A 16,721-nucleotide genomic window follows, 5' to 3' on the forward strand; every position below is an offset into this window, starting at 1 on the left:
AAAGCTTGAATAGTTCAAAGAGACATGTAAAATAATGTGTTTTAAGTAAATTTAGATCAATTAAATAGTTAAAGTTTGACGCAACCCCTGGTCAGAAAATACAGAAAAAAGTATCTAATCTCCTGTAGGGCGCACAGCAGTTTGTTTGACTGGGCTTCACGAAATACATTAAGTGAATGAATAAACACCAACAAACTTAAGAACCGGAAAAAACCGTGGTGAGGTAACTTCGATTTTACAAGCTTATAGTACCGAGAAAATTTGCCAACATTGGACTTGGGAATTGAGCCCTTGCCAGAGGTACTTGTCGATAGTTTTCTATTTATGATATATTCTCAATCAGCTAACTACCATTAAAACATTTTGCCGTTTTCAGACGACAATCGCCCTGCACGCACCAGAATTGGCCTTGTAAATGACGATGATTACACGTGATTCAAGTCGTCAGCCAGCCGTCATAGAAAAATTCAACTGACACTTTTTTCCATCAAAAACTGATTCTGTCACACATAAAAATATTATTCAGTATTTTAGTTGAAAAATATTGTTCCCAAACCTGCCAATTCAGCCTGGCTACCCGCCTCTCTGCCCTTGTACAGGATCAGGTGAAGCGCGAGCGAGGAAGCATTGGCAGTATCCACCGATTTGCCTGGACAGTGCGAGATCACACGCTCTGAACAGGCCGTTACTCCTGAGCACAAGGAGTCATGGCTTATGTTAGTGTCGCACATAAGTTAGGTGGGCGAGCAGGCTGGCCAAACTAATACCAGAACGGATGGAAATGAATTTCTTGTTGCCTGGGATGGGGTGTGTGTGTGCGTGCTTGAAAGGGAGGAATATGGGAAAGAGTGCGATCTCCACCAGAGGTTCCTCTCCCCATGGCTTTACCCGCAAGTTTGTGACTCAGGCCAGTGAAAACTCTCAAATTCAGGAAAAAACCGAGCCGAAACTGCCTTGGTCTAGGCACATAGGAGCGCCCACTACGGGTCAGGGTGTCGGGCTCATCTGGCTTTTATCCCACTGATCGTGGCCATGATGACTCAGGGCCTGAAACTTATCGCTCAATAATATTACGGATCACCCCACCATCCCTGCACATTTCATTCATGCTCACCTCAGAATCCATAGAGGCCCAAATACCCACGATCCCCTAAGTCATCAAGCCTGATCCGTTTATTTAGGCTCTTATCTTGTTGAAATTGAACTCGTCCATGCCCAGATCGGTCACCCTGGTGCAGTATTGAATGGCCAGAAGAAGCACAGTCAAAGGAGAAGACGAGAGGTGAGACGTGAGACGAAAGACGCGAGTAAGTCAAGATTGAATCCGAAGAAAACGACGTCAGGGAAGACCAAATACCCACCGACCAGCCCCACACTCGCTCGTCCCATTGTCGTCCAGAGGAGGCAGCCTTCCCACAGCCACGCCCATCTCGGCCTTGGCCTCTGGTTCCATTCATGGTTCATCGCTCCATGGCCTGATCGCGACATTTGGATGATTTTGATTCACCCATGGCTTCATGACAAGCATGTGACGAGGACTGAACCGCATCCCTGTTATCTGTGGAATGCCATCTAATGCGTGACTGCGACTGCCTGGACCCAGCCAGGCTCAGCTTGTTGTCGGAGAAGGTCGGGGACTATCACGACATTAGGATGTTAGGTCCAGTCAACTCATTGGGCCAACCCCATCTGTGAGAGTGACCCTCCTGTGGTGAAATCCGAGGCCAGTGAACCTCGTGAGCCGTGAAAGTGTATGGGGATAAGTATATTATTCATCGATGTGCCTGCCCCCCAAGACATGAATGGCTCCATTGGTTGATGGCCTGGTGTGTGTCAGTGAGTCCATCGGCGTGACCTGATAGCCTGAAATGCCGTTCTTCAGTAATCTGAAGAAGGTCCTCAGTTTGGGCACTGGGGAGCCGAAGAAGAAGAAGCCCAATTATCAGAACCTTCACTTGGATCAGAATCCCGAGGAGATCTGGGAAGTGGTGGGGGAATTGGGGGATGGGGCCTTCGGGAAAGTGCATAAAGTCCGCAACCGAGAGACCGAGTTGTTCGCCGCGGCCAAGGTGTGCGTTTTGGAGTCAGAGGACGAGTTGGATGACTTCATGGTCGAGATTGATATTTTGTCAGAGATTAGCCACAAGAATGTGATCAGACTCTATGAGGCCTATTACTACAACGACGGGCTATGGGTGAGCTTTTCATGAGTCAATCGTGCTAGTCCCTTTCTGGCCTTCACATGGCCGGGTGATCATGTGTCTATGTATGAAAGAAAACTTTACTTCTGGGGGTGGGCACGTTGCACGCGCGACCTTCATGGGGCGTTATGCTACCAGGGGCTAACCCGGCGAGTCATCCGTATATAATGGCAATCTTGACATTTGAGTCTATCATTCGTGTCCGTTCATTCACTAGTTTTCGGGCTTTAATCCTACCGGGCTAAATCAATTTTTCATTCAGTCAATTGGGCGGAGTCTATTGGCCATTTTCACGCCTGCGGCTCCTGAATTAGCCCATCGTATTCTATCCTGGGGGCGTGATAGTCCCAGCATATGCGCCATTNTGGGTGAGCTTTTCATGAGTCAATCGTGCTAGTCCCTTTCTGGCCTTCACATGGCCGGGTGATCATGTGTCTATGTATGAAAGAAAACTTTACTTTTGGGGGTGGGCACGTTGCACGCGCAACCTTCATGGGGCGTTATGCTACCAGGGGCTAAACCGGCGAGTCATCCGTATATAATGGCAATCTTGACATTTGAGTCTATCATTCGTGTCCGTTCATTCACTAGTTGTCGGGCTTTAATCCTACCGGGCTAAATCAATTTTTCATTCAGTCAATCGGGCGGAGTCTATTGGCCATTTTCACGCCTGCGGCTCCTGAATTAGCCCATCGTATTCTATCCTGGGGGCGTGATAGTCCCAGCATATGCGCCATTGTTTTGACCTGGGTAAACGTGAGACATGTTTTTGCCATGTCATAGCCCATATCTGACAACCTTGAATTCGTCGTCGATCTGTTTGGGCTTGAAGTCACGTCGTGCCTGGGACGAATATGAAGCCAGCATGGCAAAATCGGGTTGGATCAATGTTAGTGTTACAAAAATGCCCAGATTGCAGATATCGCCGTTGAATCGCTCTCTTCCCTGAAAGTAGACAAGGAGAGTCTTTGTCCAGCAACTCGATTCCAGCATTCCTTCAAATGCAAAGCAAAATGGGGATGCCGTTTTCTCACTCGCTCAATAAAGGGCCAGCCAGCGATTACTTCCATGCACATTGCTTGCTGTACACCAGCACCTTCTTTATTCTGGCTTGAGCCATAACGTGGGTTCAAATCTTGGCCATGACGCCCTTTGGCCAGGTGCGAGCCTTGTTATTTTGATGTGGTTCATTTGCACATGACTTGACCGACATTGACGGTTCAGCTTGAAGAAGTACCAGATGACCAAATCATTCGGACTAACTAATAGTCCGAGTTGGTTGTAAAATCGACCACCGAAAACTACTACCTCGTGTTCAATGAGAGATTGATTTTGCAGATTTGGTCAGGTTGAACAAGTCATTATTTTTGTTGGATTGTACGATATTACGACATATTGCTGATTGCATTGACATGATTTCTCACCTTTCAAATGTCTTCCATCACGGCTTCGTTTTCAATTTTCACACCCTCCAGCGCTAGCCTTTTCGTAGATATTCTTTGATTAGGCTTAAATGGCCAAGATCCAATGAGTTGGGTGGGATGTTTTACAACGAGGGCGGACTCAGCCTCTTCAGTGGAGTGAAGAAAATCAGCTCAGATTGATTTTTAATTTCCCTCCCCACACCCCATTGTCGATACTCACCGCACAACAGCACCCGTGGCCTGAATGACAAGAGGGGGTTTAATTTCATGCATCAACTTACATAGGCGCTTGACCCCCATCGAAGGTGCCAGGAATCTCAAGCAGGAATATAAATCGCCGACGTGGCCATGGCCAGTGATTGAAATTTCCATCCACTCAAGCACGAAGAAGTCTCTACCCCCGAAAAGGTTTTGCCCAATTCTTAGCAACAAACGCCACGAATGAAACCAAGGGGACTTCTATTGTAAGCCAAAAAAAACATTGATTCTTAGCACCTGGCTCAAGCCGGTTGCGAGCGGTAGTCCCCCAAAAGCACCATTTGGAGCTTTACGCTATGAATTTAGAACATTGCATTTCCAGCAGAATTTATGTGTTTACTTTGTCTGGAGCCGGGTTTGGCAAATGCTGTATTCAGATCAACAAATCGTTCTGCCTTGAGTTGAGAGAGGGAAAAGGGAGTCTCAGACCTATTCATTCTCAGCCGCAATGCAAGTGTTAATCAAGGACGGCCAAACACAACAGGGGCCCCCAAGATGGCCTATTTCAACTTCTTTTGAGGGCCCCTTTTTCGAGTTTGAAAGAACCAGAAATTGATCGAGCCAGGAAAGTTTCACTTGGACATGGTACCTCTCTCTCTGTCTGCATGAAAGACTACTGCCAAGCTTTTATGAGTTTTGCCAAGTCTGTCCTTAATGACCGTTACTCATCGATTGAGGTTTGTCATGAGTCCACTAAATCAACCCTCCACGACCCTTCACCTCGCAAAGACCCACCTGAGCACGATCTCCACAATTTGTTTTCAACCAAAGAACTTCTTCGTTTCCAATCTGCACAAAGATCTGATCATTTCTTTTGCAAAAGGTACAATCGATTTTTGGCTGGGCTCGTTGATCGCTTCTAAGGAAGCAATATCCCAAGCAATCTTGGGATAACTCACTGGCGGGAAAATGATTTGCTTTGGAAATTCGAGGCAAAGACCTCTTTTTGGGGGCAATGATGACAAAGGTGATAATTCAAATCCTGAAGGGGACTCTTCGAGTTTTTTTTCATAGCCCTTGAAAGGAGACTTTCGTCATAAAATGACTTGCACCTAATTGAGATGGAAAAGATAATCTTGGTCGTCTTGAGCTACCGAAGAGTCGATCCAATCCGTCTGTGTGGTACCCTATTCGTAGGGACATTGCCTCCACTGAATCAAGATCGGGGCTACCAATTAGGCTTTATGTAACCTAATCGCCCCAATTTTTGCTTAGGTTCATGACTTGACCTACGGATTGATGAGGGGTGAATCCAGATATCTACATTGAAAGAGCAATATGCATACCTGGTCAATAATACCATGGACAAGGAAGAAGTGAAAGAGCATACGATGAAGGAGCTTTTGCTTTGAACGCAAGCAAAAAGCATGCAAAATAAGCACACTCTCATGCGGGGGCTCACTTCTTCGTTTTTCTTCGTCCGTACACGTGAAAGTACATCTGTACAATGGACAGAGAATCAACGTCTATCTTTTATCAACCAATTGCGTTCCTCTTTGTATCGGTTATGTCATATGGACTATAGAACATAATGTTCACTTTAGTTTAACGCATGAGTCAGAGGTTACGTGCTCTCTCTCTCTCTCAAATCCTACAACAAACAAAGGCCAAAATGAATGTAAGCGGCAGATCAAAAAAGAATCTTGCGAACAGACGTGTTCTCTTGACTAACCGATCAAACCAAGTTGGAATCGGAAATTTGTATGAACAAGTGAGGGCGTAGAAATGGTCAATAGTTTCTCGTCTTTGGCTGTATATTCCATTTTTGAAGTGGTTCGTGTGTCCATCAGACCTTCACGAGCTGCGTAAAGAGTTATGTTAGAAGAGCTGAGAGCGGGGCAATCACACGCTATGTTGTGATTATGGCTTGCCGTGGATATTTCGCGGAATCAACCCTCCTCCTGTAGAACGAATATCCTTTTCCATTTTCCTTCTGTGCTCATGCTCGATTCACTGGAATGTGATATTTCAGTGTTCTCGTCAAAAGAATTCGTCTTATCTGCAAGGAATTAGCTTCTTGCCTCTACATGAAACGGATTCAGAAATATCAACTACCCAACCCAGAGTCTTGAAATGTCTCGCCTCGCGATTTGAGCTCCAGCGGATTTACATTGAACAAACAAGAAAAAGGCAATTACATTCCTCCATTCGGGAGACGCGATGCGTATTTTACTCGTCTAATATGCGAGAACAATCTCAACGATGTAGATTACTTGGTCATTTATCGATGGCAAATTCCTCCACTTAAATCGATTTGTGATAATGAGATAATTGAAGCATCGATATGCCAATCATAGCACATTTCAAGAGACACGTCTACGCTGATGTATCTAAGAATTCCAACGAAATTCATGAGGGGATTCCATTTCGTATGACTTGTTTTTTTTCTCAGGACCTCAAGTACAATTTCTGGCCTTGATCCGTTGATCCAATTTTTGCAAGCAATCCGGCTTAGAAAGAGGCCCTTTTGTGGTTTCCCCTGAAGTTTACTTGCACTCACTTTGATTTAAATAGAAAGCAGGCATGTCAATGTCAATGTGGTCGAAGCCCTTCATTGGCGTGACACGTGAAAGCTCATGTTGTAATCCATTGCACCTTATGTTCCAGATGCTCATCGAATTTTGCGATGGTGGAGCCTTAGACTCGATCATCGTGGACCTGGCCAAGGGTCTCACTGAGAAGCAAATCGCCTACGTGACCCATGGGATGTGTCTTGGTTTGGAGCATCTCCACCGAAATGCCATCATTCATAGAGATCTTAAAGCCGGCAATGTGCTTTTGACCATGGATGGCGGTGTGCGATTGGCCGATTTCGGTGTCAGTGCCCGGAATAAGGACGTCAATCAGAAGCGGGACACGTTCATTGGAACGCCGTATTGGATGGCGCCAGAAGTGGTCTTCTGTGAGACGTTCCGGGATCAACCGTACGACTACAAGGTGGATATCTGGTCTTTGGGGATCACGTTGATCGAGTTCGCTCAAATGGAACCGCCTTATCACGAGATGTCGCCCATGCGAGTGCTTCTCAAGATTCAGAAATCCGATCCGCCCAAATTGGATAAACCTCATCGTTGGAGCAAGGAGTTCAACGACTTCCTCACACACTGCCTCATCAAGGAGCCTACCAATCGTCCAACGACGGAGGAGTTGCTCAAGGTAAATGTTGTACTGCTGTGATTTGTTTTCAGCGAGGGAATGTCGATATTTATGATCCATTTCTCCCCAGCACACTTTCATCAGGGATGCCATTGATCCAAAGCCGATCATCGAACTTTTGGCGGAATACAAGGCCGAGATCGTCGAAGAAGAGATCATAGACGAGGATGAGAAGGAGGTAAGCGACAGGGCGATTGACTTGAATACTGTGCCCTCAACATACATGATTACCATGAAGAAGTATGAAAACCAACTGGATAGCGCTCCTTCTTTTTAACAAAAGCCGCCCATTAATCGAGATTCCACGCCAGTGCATAGGGCCAAGTTAAATGGTTGTAAACTCAAGAATGGTAAGGTAGATCTTGCTCTCTCCATTCTCGGTTCTTCTCTCCGATCGTTTCCTGCATTTCTTATCATCTTATTTAGCCTCTCAATTTCCAACCATGCAACCAGTACCATTGAGACTCACCTACCGTTTTTATCGTCATGTACCTTGCTTTGCATGTAGTCTACGTACCATGATCGGGTGGTAAATGGTCCATCTTTTGCCCAAACAAGCCAATTTGAAATTATTGACTCTCAAAGCATTGTTTCCTATCGAAGGAATTGTAATTGTAAAAGCTCACAAATGGATTCCAACCCTTTGCTCATAGTAGTCAACAAATCTGATTTTGAATTCGTTATCTTATTCTGCTGCCTATAAAGGAAAAGCCAAGAAATACGGTCCAATCAGAAAACGAGACCCCTCGACAGGTATTTAGAACATCATACATTTAGCACCAAATCTACAAATTCACCTCAATTTGAAGTGGAAATCAAGCAATCGTAAGCTCATTCGAAAAAAATCATCTTCTCGTCATACTCATTTTCAGACAACGACGGAGACCCGGGATTCAAACATCAGTCTCATGACATTGAGTAGCGATACCACCAATGATTCAAAGGCTGACGATCCCAGTATATCAACCAGTTTCTCCAGTAAGTCACCCCAACATCTCACCAATAAACCCGTGCTTGCCTCCAAATTCAAAATGAATTTCCAGGTGTGGAGATGGACTCCACCACCACTGGTTATGTGGACCGATCTGACCGGAAGATCTCCGCCCATGCCACGTTAGAAACCACCCCTCAGCGTCCTGCCTTCATTCCCACGGCCAAGCCCATTCCCGAAGCCAAAACCAACCCTGCCCAATCGGATTATCAACGAGAAGCCAGCGACAACGACTTGCGACGTCGGAACAAAGGGAAAGCCCCGCCTCCCCCGCCCATCGTGTCGGGTCCTCGACCCTCATCCATGGTTTTGGACGAGCCTCGGGTCGATTCGCCTCTGGCAAAATCGTCCCCTCAAAGGCCCCAGAGCTCTTATCATCCTCAAAATGGACCCGAGCTGAGTGTGGCCCCCCTCGCCCCAAGCCATGTGGTTCCCACCCCGCCCAGTCCGTTGACGAATAGCTCCGTCAAGAAGAAAGGTCGGATCTCATCCCCACAACGAACCCTGGATCCCGTGCCATTGAGTCCGGAGAAAGAGGAAAACAGCCCGGGTGGATCTAAAGACAGGGAACTCTCACCCGATAAGGATTTGGCCTTGCAAACCTTGGATGATGTCATCCAAGCGGCTGAAGAAACCATGGGTACGTGTGAGAAGATGGGGGCCTTTAGGAGAAAAATGTGTTCTTTGTTGGTGAGAAATTGTTTCTATTTCAGATTCCCTGCCTTTAGAGTCGTCTGATGCTGAAACCGATCTCCATTCTGTGACCTCCTCTGAGGACCGCACTGCTCATCTTCAAGATAACGATGGCTCCAGAAGTAGTCGTAGAAGTAGAGATGACGAGGATCACGATGACGAGGATGATGATATCCAGGTAATTGATATCGAATCTGAATCGTCGTCCACCATCATGAAACATCACCATCAAGCGCCTCAAGAAAGTGAAGAGGATGAGGAGAGTGTGCATCATTTCAATGATGAAGTTGACGACGAGGACGAAGATGATGGCGATCGCGGAGGGCCACGTACTCCACAAAGTGGAGACATCGTCCGTCCATTGAGTCCGCCCGAATCCAGTTCCATTGTAACTGTTTCGTCCAGTCAAAGTCCCTTGCCCAGTTCGCCTGAGCAATCGCCCAAGGTGATTGATTACTGGGCGGTGCCTGTTCTGTCTTGTCTTTTGCTTTTCATGGAATCATCCAACCCGTATCTTCAACCACTTTCTCATTGCATTTCCAGATGGCAGAACGCTCGCCCGTGGTAGGAACCAATAACGAGGTAACCATCGTGTCCAATCCGGAAACCACCTTGGTCGCCACCACCCCGCACTTCAAAACCTCTACCGAAACCCCGCAGGAAATGGATCAGAGCGTCGACGATGACGATCTGACTCCTTCTCCAGACATGAGCCACGTGTCCGTGGTAGTGGTGGGCGACGTGTCCTCGCCACGCCCTCGAGTCCTCGATTCCTCGTCGAGAAGCTCGCCGGATCGTTTGGCCGTGGTTGAACCCACCCACATGGCTGGACCCATGTCCAAAGGAGTGCCAGTAGATCTGAGTGACTTGTCCCGATCCATGAGTAGTGCTAGTCAGGCCTCTTTAGACAGCAAGACCAGCTCGTTCGATCGAAGCTCCTACAATAGTGGGAGTGTCGGCGGTCACGTAGAAGAGACTCACCGAGATCGGCTCAAGTCCGGCATGACCTCCCCTACCTCCATCATCCTTGAAGGTGAGAGCAATAGCCTATAAGTTCGAGGCGTTAGTATCTGCATTGCCTCTGAAATCTCAGGTTCCACCGTCACGGCCACGGATACCGATGATCACGACGAAGTCTATCCCGAGTACATCGGTCATGAGACGAGCAATTTGATCATGGACCAGCATAGCAACAATGGCAAGACCATCCAGAGTCCGTCGAGGATTTTGAATGGCGAAACGGATTCGGAAGAGGATTCCGGTGTTCAATCCAAGTCTGAACTTACTCCGAAACGCCTGCAAGAAGATCCCAGCCGAACGAAAAAGGTGAATATACGGTCCTGCCTTGTGGCATACGCATTGATTTGACACAGTTTGACATGAGATCCTTGAATTAGGGAAAAACGTTCGGTTTACAGGGTAGGCAGAAATAATGCCAATTTCACATTTACCATTGATAAAAAGAATGGATCTAACATTCAAGTGAAATGTTTTACGCGTAAATATTTGAACTGTGGGGAGCTCCAAGGTTCTCTAGAAACAAATTTCGCCCATTTTCCACCATTAAAGAGACACGAGCGAATATCGCGAAGCCACTGCTGAAGCTGAAGCTGAAGCGGCTTCTATACGGGAAAAATGTAGCAGTCATGGTGAGTAAATGTAAGGTTTCTTCCTCTCCTCACATGTCGACTGTTGACGAGTTTGTCGTAGTTTCGAGGCTGCGATGATTGCTAATATGGGCCATATCGAGTGATACCATCAGAAGCTTTTCTTTTGCTTACTCTACCTTTTTACTTTTTGCCTTCGTACTCTGAAATTGCCATTGCCATCCAACATTAGCCTTAAATGCGAAATTGATATCGTTTGTGTAATTTTTGACTACCTTGTAAGATCCCAGAATACACAACCTGAGCAAAAATACACCTCCTAAACAATTAGATCATTCCTCCCCAAACGCCAATCTCAATCAAAAACGTTTATTAGCTCAAAAGCTAGGAAAAAAAGGTTGAACTATTTGTAAAATGCCATCCTTGGAAATTAATGTGCCAACGTTTCCGTCAGTTAGCTAAGCGGGAAATTGATGAATGATACTCACTTTTTCTCCGATACTATCCCACGCCTAAATAACATTCTTTGCTTGACAATTTGTTTTCCAGGTGTCGGAAAAGGTTTCCCGTCAGATCACACCCAGTCCAACCGCAATATCTCCACCACCTCCGCCCATCACACCCAAAACTCTCGCCCCCTCCAATGGCTTAGATAAGGAAAATCGGAAACAACCCGAACCTGATCCACAACAACAACAACTACAAACCCCTTTCCGCAAAACACGACGAGCCATGTCCGAGCAAGTGAATCCGACGTCCTCCAATTCAGGAGGTACGCCCGCTCCCACCCACCAGTATCGTCAACGTGAAGATCATGGTGAGGTTCAACTGCGACATAATCGATATCGAAAAGCCGTCCAAGAGATCGTGCCCGAGGAAGAAGAAGTTGAACCGCCTATTGTGCCCGTAGTTCTCCGTCGAAAAGATGAGAATAAGGGCAAAACACCCGACGGTGAAGCCATCGCCAATGGAGGTCCCAGCACTGCTACGGGTAACAATCCGGCAAGCAAGCCTGAAAACGTGGAGAAACGCGCCACGCCCTTGACCAAAGACGATATTCAGCGCATGAACCTGAAGAAGAAGACTCGGAAGCGCACGCGGAAATTTGAGATCGACGGGGTGATCGTGACCACCACCACAAGCAAGGTCATTTACGGCGATGAGGAGAACGAGCGGTTCTACGACGAGCACTACTTCCGCAAACAGGAGCTCCGGGAGTTGAAGCTCCTCCAGAAGCAGGAGCAGAAGCAGTTTCAAGATCTAAATTTCAAGAACCAACTCTGCAAGGAGCAACAGGACAAGCGATTCGAGCAGGAGAAGACCATCCTGATCAAAAACTATGAGAACGATCTTCAATCCATGATCGAGCAACAAAAGAAGCAAGTGGACAAGGCCGAGGAGCAGAAGCACGTGGATTTGAAGGTCACCTCCAAAAAGATCCGAGCCGAGCAGGAGAAGGACTTGAAGGCCTTCCGAGAGTCCCTGAAGCAAGAGCTCAAGCTCCTGAAACATGAAGTGGAAATCATGCCTAAAGATCGCCGGAAAGAAGAGCTCCGAGTTCGCAAAGAACGCATGGAAAAAGAACAGCAAATCAGAGTGAGTGATGATAGCTAGAGTCTAAAGCCCCGTTTTACTCGGGAGGTCGAGGAGAGGGATTCTTTTTACGGTAACCGTTTGTTGATTATTGAGAAGATGCGGGGATGGCGGAGTTCCGTGGAATGTGTCAATATGCTCCAACGCATTCTTGGAAGGTCGTCAATTCCGGAGTCCATCAGACAGGATTTAATATGCATAGGAATATCAATATTTCCAAAGATGTTCTATGAATCCATCAGTAGCGTTGATTTCCCTCCAAGCCAAAAGAGTCTCTTATTCGAAAGAGTATCTCCTTTTTCGGCTTGCCTTTAGCGAGTGCAATCACTCGGAATGGGTCATGAATGTAGCAGGAAATCACTTCGATGAACTCGTTTCCTCCGTAATTGTCAACATGCCCGTTTTCCTCATGTATTCCAGGAACAAAACTTCTTGGCTCGATTACAAGACAACCAGGAGAGCTCGCTTCGTCGCTTGAACGATACTCACAAGGAAAAGATTGCTCTTCTCGATCGCCAATTCCTCCAACAGAAACAGCAACTCATGCGGGCCCGTGAAGCGGCCATCTGGGAAATGGAGGAACGACAACTCCACGAGAAGCATCAGCTGGCCAAACGCCAGCTCAAGGACCTCTTCTTCCTTCAGAGACATCAAATGCTGGTAAGAAGTCTAAATGATCCGTCTCATTATGGTCGGTGTTTGATAGAAATATTATTGATTGATTTCAGGTCCATCATGAGAAGGAACTGGAGCATCTGAAGCGCATGATGGATAGGAAGGAAGAGGAACTCGTGAAGAATCAAACGCAAGAACGCAAGGCCTTGCCCAAACGCATTCGCCAAGAAATGAAGGCTAGAGAGATGATGTTCCGTGAATCCATGAGAATATCTGTCACCAATTTGCACGAAGCCATGAAACCTATGGAGGAGAAGGATCGCCTCAAAAAGGTATCCCACTGTCAACGAGCAGTTCTTGTGACGATTGTTACGATCTGTTCTGGTCTGGTCTGATCTGTAAAAAGTGGGACGGCAGGGGTTCCCAAGCCGGCCTCATCTCTTCTCAAAAATAATGAGCTCTTTTCACGGAACTGCAAATGGTGAACTATGAGCGAAGGAGAACGAAGCCAATTTTCTTCCGTTAAAAGATACATATCTGATTGGAAGCAAATTTTCTGCCTCTTAACGATTGGGTCTCGGATTTATTTTCAGTTCCAAGAAGCTGAGAAGAAACGCTATCGTGCTGAGCAGCAACGCTTCGAAACCAAGCATCAACGTCAATTGGAGGAGGCTCGCGCTGCAGCCCAATCCTCGATTAAGGAGTTGGAGCAACTCCAAAATGAGAAACGGAAGATGCTCATGGAGCACGAAACCCTGAAACTCAAAGAGCTGGACGAAGGCTACACGCAAGAGCTCAGGGATTGGAAGTCGCAACTCAAGCCCCGGAAGCAGGTAAGCCCGTGCGAGCATCGCTAGTTCTAGCCAGGCGGAATCTTGGGAAGTGCTCGATCTGTTTAGGGAGCCAGGGAGGGCCTTAGCTTCTCAGGAACTGAACTTTTCTCTTGGAACGAACTTTTCCGATTATTGAGACTTATCCAAGATGGATTTCATGAAAAAGAGAAAGAGAGAGAGAGAGGGAAAGAGACCATTTAAGAGGAAATCTACCGCACGGTACTAAGGGAATTTCGTAGGAACCCAATAAGGGATTAATTGGATGCTACCTTTCTCATTGTCATGCTTACCTCTTTGCTTGATGGCCTTGTCTGATCTAATCTTGGAACACGCTCACGCTCCATCAGTATTTCGACGAGAGCTTAGCCTTCGAGCTCGAGGCCCAGGAGCAGTATTATGCCGAAGAGCGGAGGAAGTCCTCAAGTGGAACGTCGGGTTCCGAAAAACAACAACCCGAATGGTTCGATCTTCTCCGGAGTTCCAGCTCCAGCAAACTCTCATCAAGCTCCACCCAAGGGGGAAGAGGAGGAGGATCCAGCAGTTTAGTCTCCCCCATCTCACCGGCCTTGAACGTGATGATCTCGGACAGTATCTCGATTCGATCCGCACCCATTTTCCGCCAGAGACCCTCGCCCCACATTGGCCACAAGCGGACCCTCTCGGCCATCGCCCCACCTTCCGCTGCATTCATGTCCAATTCCCGCCCAACTTCCAGTATTTTCCCAAGTCAGCTCTCACTCCTGAGCACACCCAAAACCCCGCCCTTGAGCGTCTCGCCCCGACCTCGACCCCACAGTTTGTACGTCCCATTTCAGGGATGCATCGAGTCTCCGCCGTTGCCTCCGGGTAAAGCCGCTCGAGACATCCTTAACGCTTTGTCATTCGCCCCCACTCATGAAAGTTACTCCATGGACGAGCTGAAGTCCTCGCAATGCTCTTTGGCCTCCTCCAAGTCTTCAGGAGCCTCTTGGGCCTCTTCACCTGGCTCCCTGAGTCCTAGATATAGCAACGTGCTGCCTTGTATCCCGCAATCGCCAAAAATACGCTCACAATCCTCGTCTCAAGTCACGTTGACCAGTGGCTTCTTGTCGCCCCCGAGCCCGAAAAAATCGATCCCCGGTGGAACCTATGCCTTACCCATTCATTATGGGGTTCAAGAGGTCATGCCCATGGCCGAATCGCCACCGAAGGCCAAAAGCTTCTTGCCTGAAGAGCCTCGGACCCCCACGGAGCCCGTCTACAGCCCGACCAACCCATTTAATCATAGCGAGAATAGCGCCTTGCAGATCAAGCATCCCCCGATCATTCAACCACCCCCTGATTTAATCCAAATGCTGACTCGGAGCCGTCCAAACCACATCCATACGAATAACAACAATCTGTCAGATACACACCTCATCTTGTCGCTGCCCATGAGGTCCCCGACCAGTCCAAGAAGTTTTTCCAAGTGATATCAAGACGAAAACAAACACATCTGTGATAATTAAAAGAAGACCAAAAAAATACGCCAGAGCGAAAACCAAAGCGATCTCTTTGGGAGATTGGGTAAATTTGCATGGTGTTTGGTTGTTAGAGACCTTTAGACGAGTGCATTTCTATTCGTGGGAAAAATTCCTTTGAGACTGATTGCGTTTCCCATGGCGATCTCACGATTCTTATTTTTCGTGTATTTCGAATTCGTTGCTTGTTTTGCCTCACTGTTTTCTCTCCTTGTTAACATATAAACCGACAGATACGAGAGAGAAAGATGAAGATATGATTTCGCCAGAAGTCATCAGAGTAACACTAAGACGGTGATTGTTGTTTTTAGGTTCCTATTTTCTTTAATTGTTTTTTTTTTCAAAACATTTTTTTTATTAGACAGGTTATTTATTACCTCCAGCTCCTGTCTTTTCGAACGAGTCCACTAAGCATGGATAGCCATTCTTGGAAGCGGCACATTTTATTGCATCGATGAATCTAACTCCACTGCATTGAATCCGTTGAAGAAACCTCACCATTGCGTCACACCATTTTCCTCTATTATAATAGCCCCTTTAAATATTTGCGTTTTATTGATTGGTTTAAGTAACCTTGTGCGTTGCCTAGAACAGTCCGTTACATTGTTTTGGGTTTGAGGATGATCCATAAAATACTCATTACTCTCTTCTCCCAATCAACCGTCGGTGCGAACTCGATCCCTATAATTTTATCCCTTCACTTTGAGTCGCCTGAATGCATTCCTTTAATCACTGTTTATTTACCATTCAATCCCATCTAATTCCAATTTCTCTTCCGATCAGGCCCTGGAGGATGAGTTCACCTATCAATTGGAGGAGCAGGAACGGCACTACGGCCACTATCTCACTTCCGCCGTTGGTGCTGAAGCCGTTGTTGCCGTGGGCACGAGCGGGAAGTCGTCGGGCAAGATCTCGGGCAAAGGAAGCAAGGTCTCCATGATGGATCGAAAGTCCTCGTCCAAATCGTCGGGCAGTGACCGCTCGGTGGGGTCCCGCAGATCCTCGCACCACGATATCGCCTCCACGTCCCGCCGATTGGGCAATTCCCGGCACAATTTGATGACCTCGTCCCCGGCCAAAGGGTCGTCATAGTCTTGTGTAGTCCGAGGGTCCATCATCCATATAAAATGTTTTGTGTTTGCGTGTCCACGCCAATTCGAAGGGGAGAGATGGAGATGAGGAATCAAATGGAACCCGGCTATTTTTATACAGACTCTGTAAAGTATCTCGCTTGAAGGTGGGCCTCCACCCGCTGCTCTCTCTCCCCTTCTCTCCTGTGATGTTGGTGAGAATCTGTTTGTATTGAAACATTGAAAGAAACAATAATATCCTGTCCTACAAAACATGGCCTTGTCATCATAGTTGCTTCTTTCATAGTATTCATGAATATGACAAGCACCGAAATAGACGGTGAAGAACGATGGAACAATGTGGATTTGGGTTAATCAGTCTTGTTTACGATATGATCACGGTTTTTTAAGGAGCGGATGAATCCTTATTGGGATATACCACCTTGAGAATGATTGTTGAATTCCTAGGTAATTTAGAGATTACACTTGAAAAAATGATTTTTCTGTTTTCTCCAAGATCTTTTGTCCTTAGGATGTAATATGAATTGACATGAAGTAGAGAAGCCCTCGAAGATTTTTGCGTGGGTTGAGGATACCTTCAACGCATTATAATCACACGATACACATGTTAATAGGATTTCGTATTCCCACTCCCCCCCCCCAAGTTCTCAGTTCTCGAAAATAGCCTGAATTCTCCAAGGAGATAGATTCCAACGAGATTCCAGATCCCGCACTCCATCCAATTTTACCTTCCATTGATCTGACATGCCTTTTACCCAGC

General features: G+C 46.8%; 1 protein-coding gene across 5 annotated transcripts; it reads left to right on the plus strand.

The window, feature by feature from the left end:
- The first annotated feature begins 1,289 nt into the window (after positions 1-1,289).
- LOC131881465 (serine/threonine-protein kinase 10-like) lies at positions 1,290-16,299 on the plus strand. Of its 5 annotated transcripts, none has more exons than XM_059228337.1 (14): positions 1,290-2,195; positions 6,491-7,039; positions 7,110-7,217; positions 7,912-8,017; positions 8,083-8,670; positions 8,744-9,168; positions 9,267-9,756; positions 9,817-10,049; positions 10,880-11,926; positions 12,344-12,583; positions 12,652-12,870; positions 13,132-13,371; positions 13,719-14,916; positions 15,654-15,795. In XM_059228337.1, the coding sequence occupies exons 1-13, from the start codon at positions 1,869-1,871 to the stop codon at positions 14,820-14,822; spliced, it is 5,676 nt and encodes a 1,891-aa protein (XP_059084320.1). In that variant the 5' UTR covers positions 1,290-1,868; the 3' UTR covers positions 14,823-14,916; positions 15,654-15,795. The 5 variants fall into 5 exon arrangements, with proteins under 5 accessions (XP_059084320.1, XP_059084323.1, XP_059084322.1 ...); XM_059228340.1 differs by having other exon boundaries at positions 8,744-8,901; XM_059228339.1 differs by having other exon boundaries at positions 8,759-9,168.
- The last annotated feature ends 422 nt before the right edge of the window (positions 16,300-16,721 follow it).

The sequence above is a fragment of the Tigriopus californicus genome, chromosome 5, assembly GCF_007210705.1.
Source record: "Tigriopus californicus strain San Diego chromosome 5, Tcal_SD_v2.1, whole genome shotgun sequence".
Taxonomy (NCBI): Eukaryota; Metazoa; Arthropoda; class Copepoda; order Harpacticoida; family Harpacticidae; genus Tigriopus; species Tigriopus californicus.

Excerpts from the sequence above, each read along its gene's own strand:
- LOC131881465 (XM_059228337.1), top strand. The coding sequence starts at position 1,869 with ATGCCGTTCTTCAGTAATCTGAAGAAGGTCCTCAGTTTGGGCACTGGG. Across the intron at positions 2,196-6,490 it reads ACTACAACGACGGGCTATGG|ATGCTCATCGAATTTTGCGA; the intron begins GTGAGCTTTTCA and ends CTTATGTTCCAG. Across the intron at positions 7,040-7,109 it reads CGACGGAGGAGTTGCTCAAG|CACACTTTCATCAGGGATGC; the intron begins GTAAATGTTGTA and ends ATTTCTCCCCAG.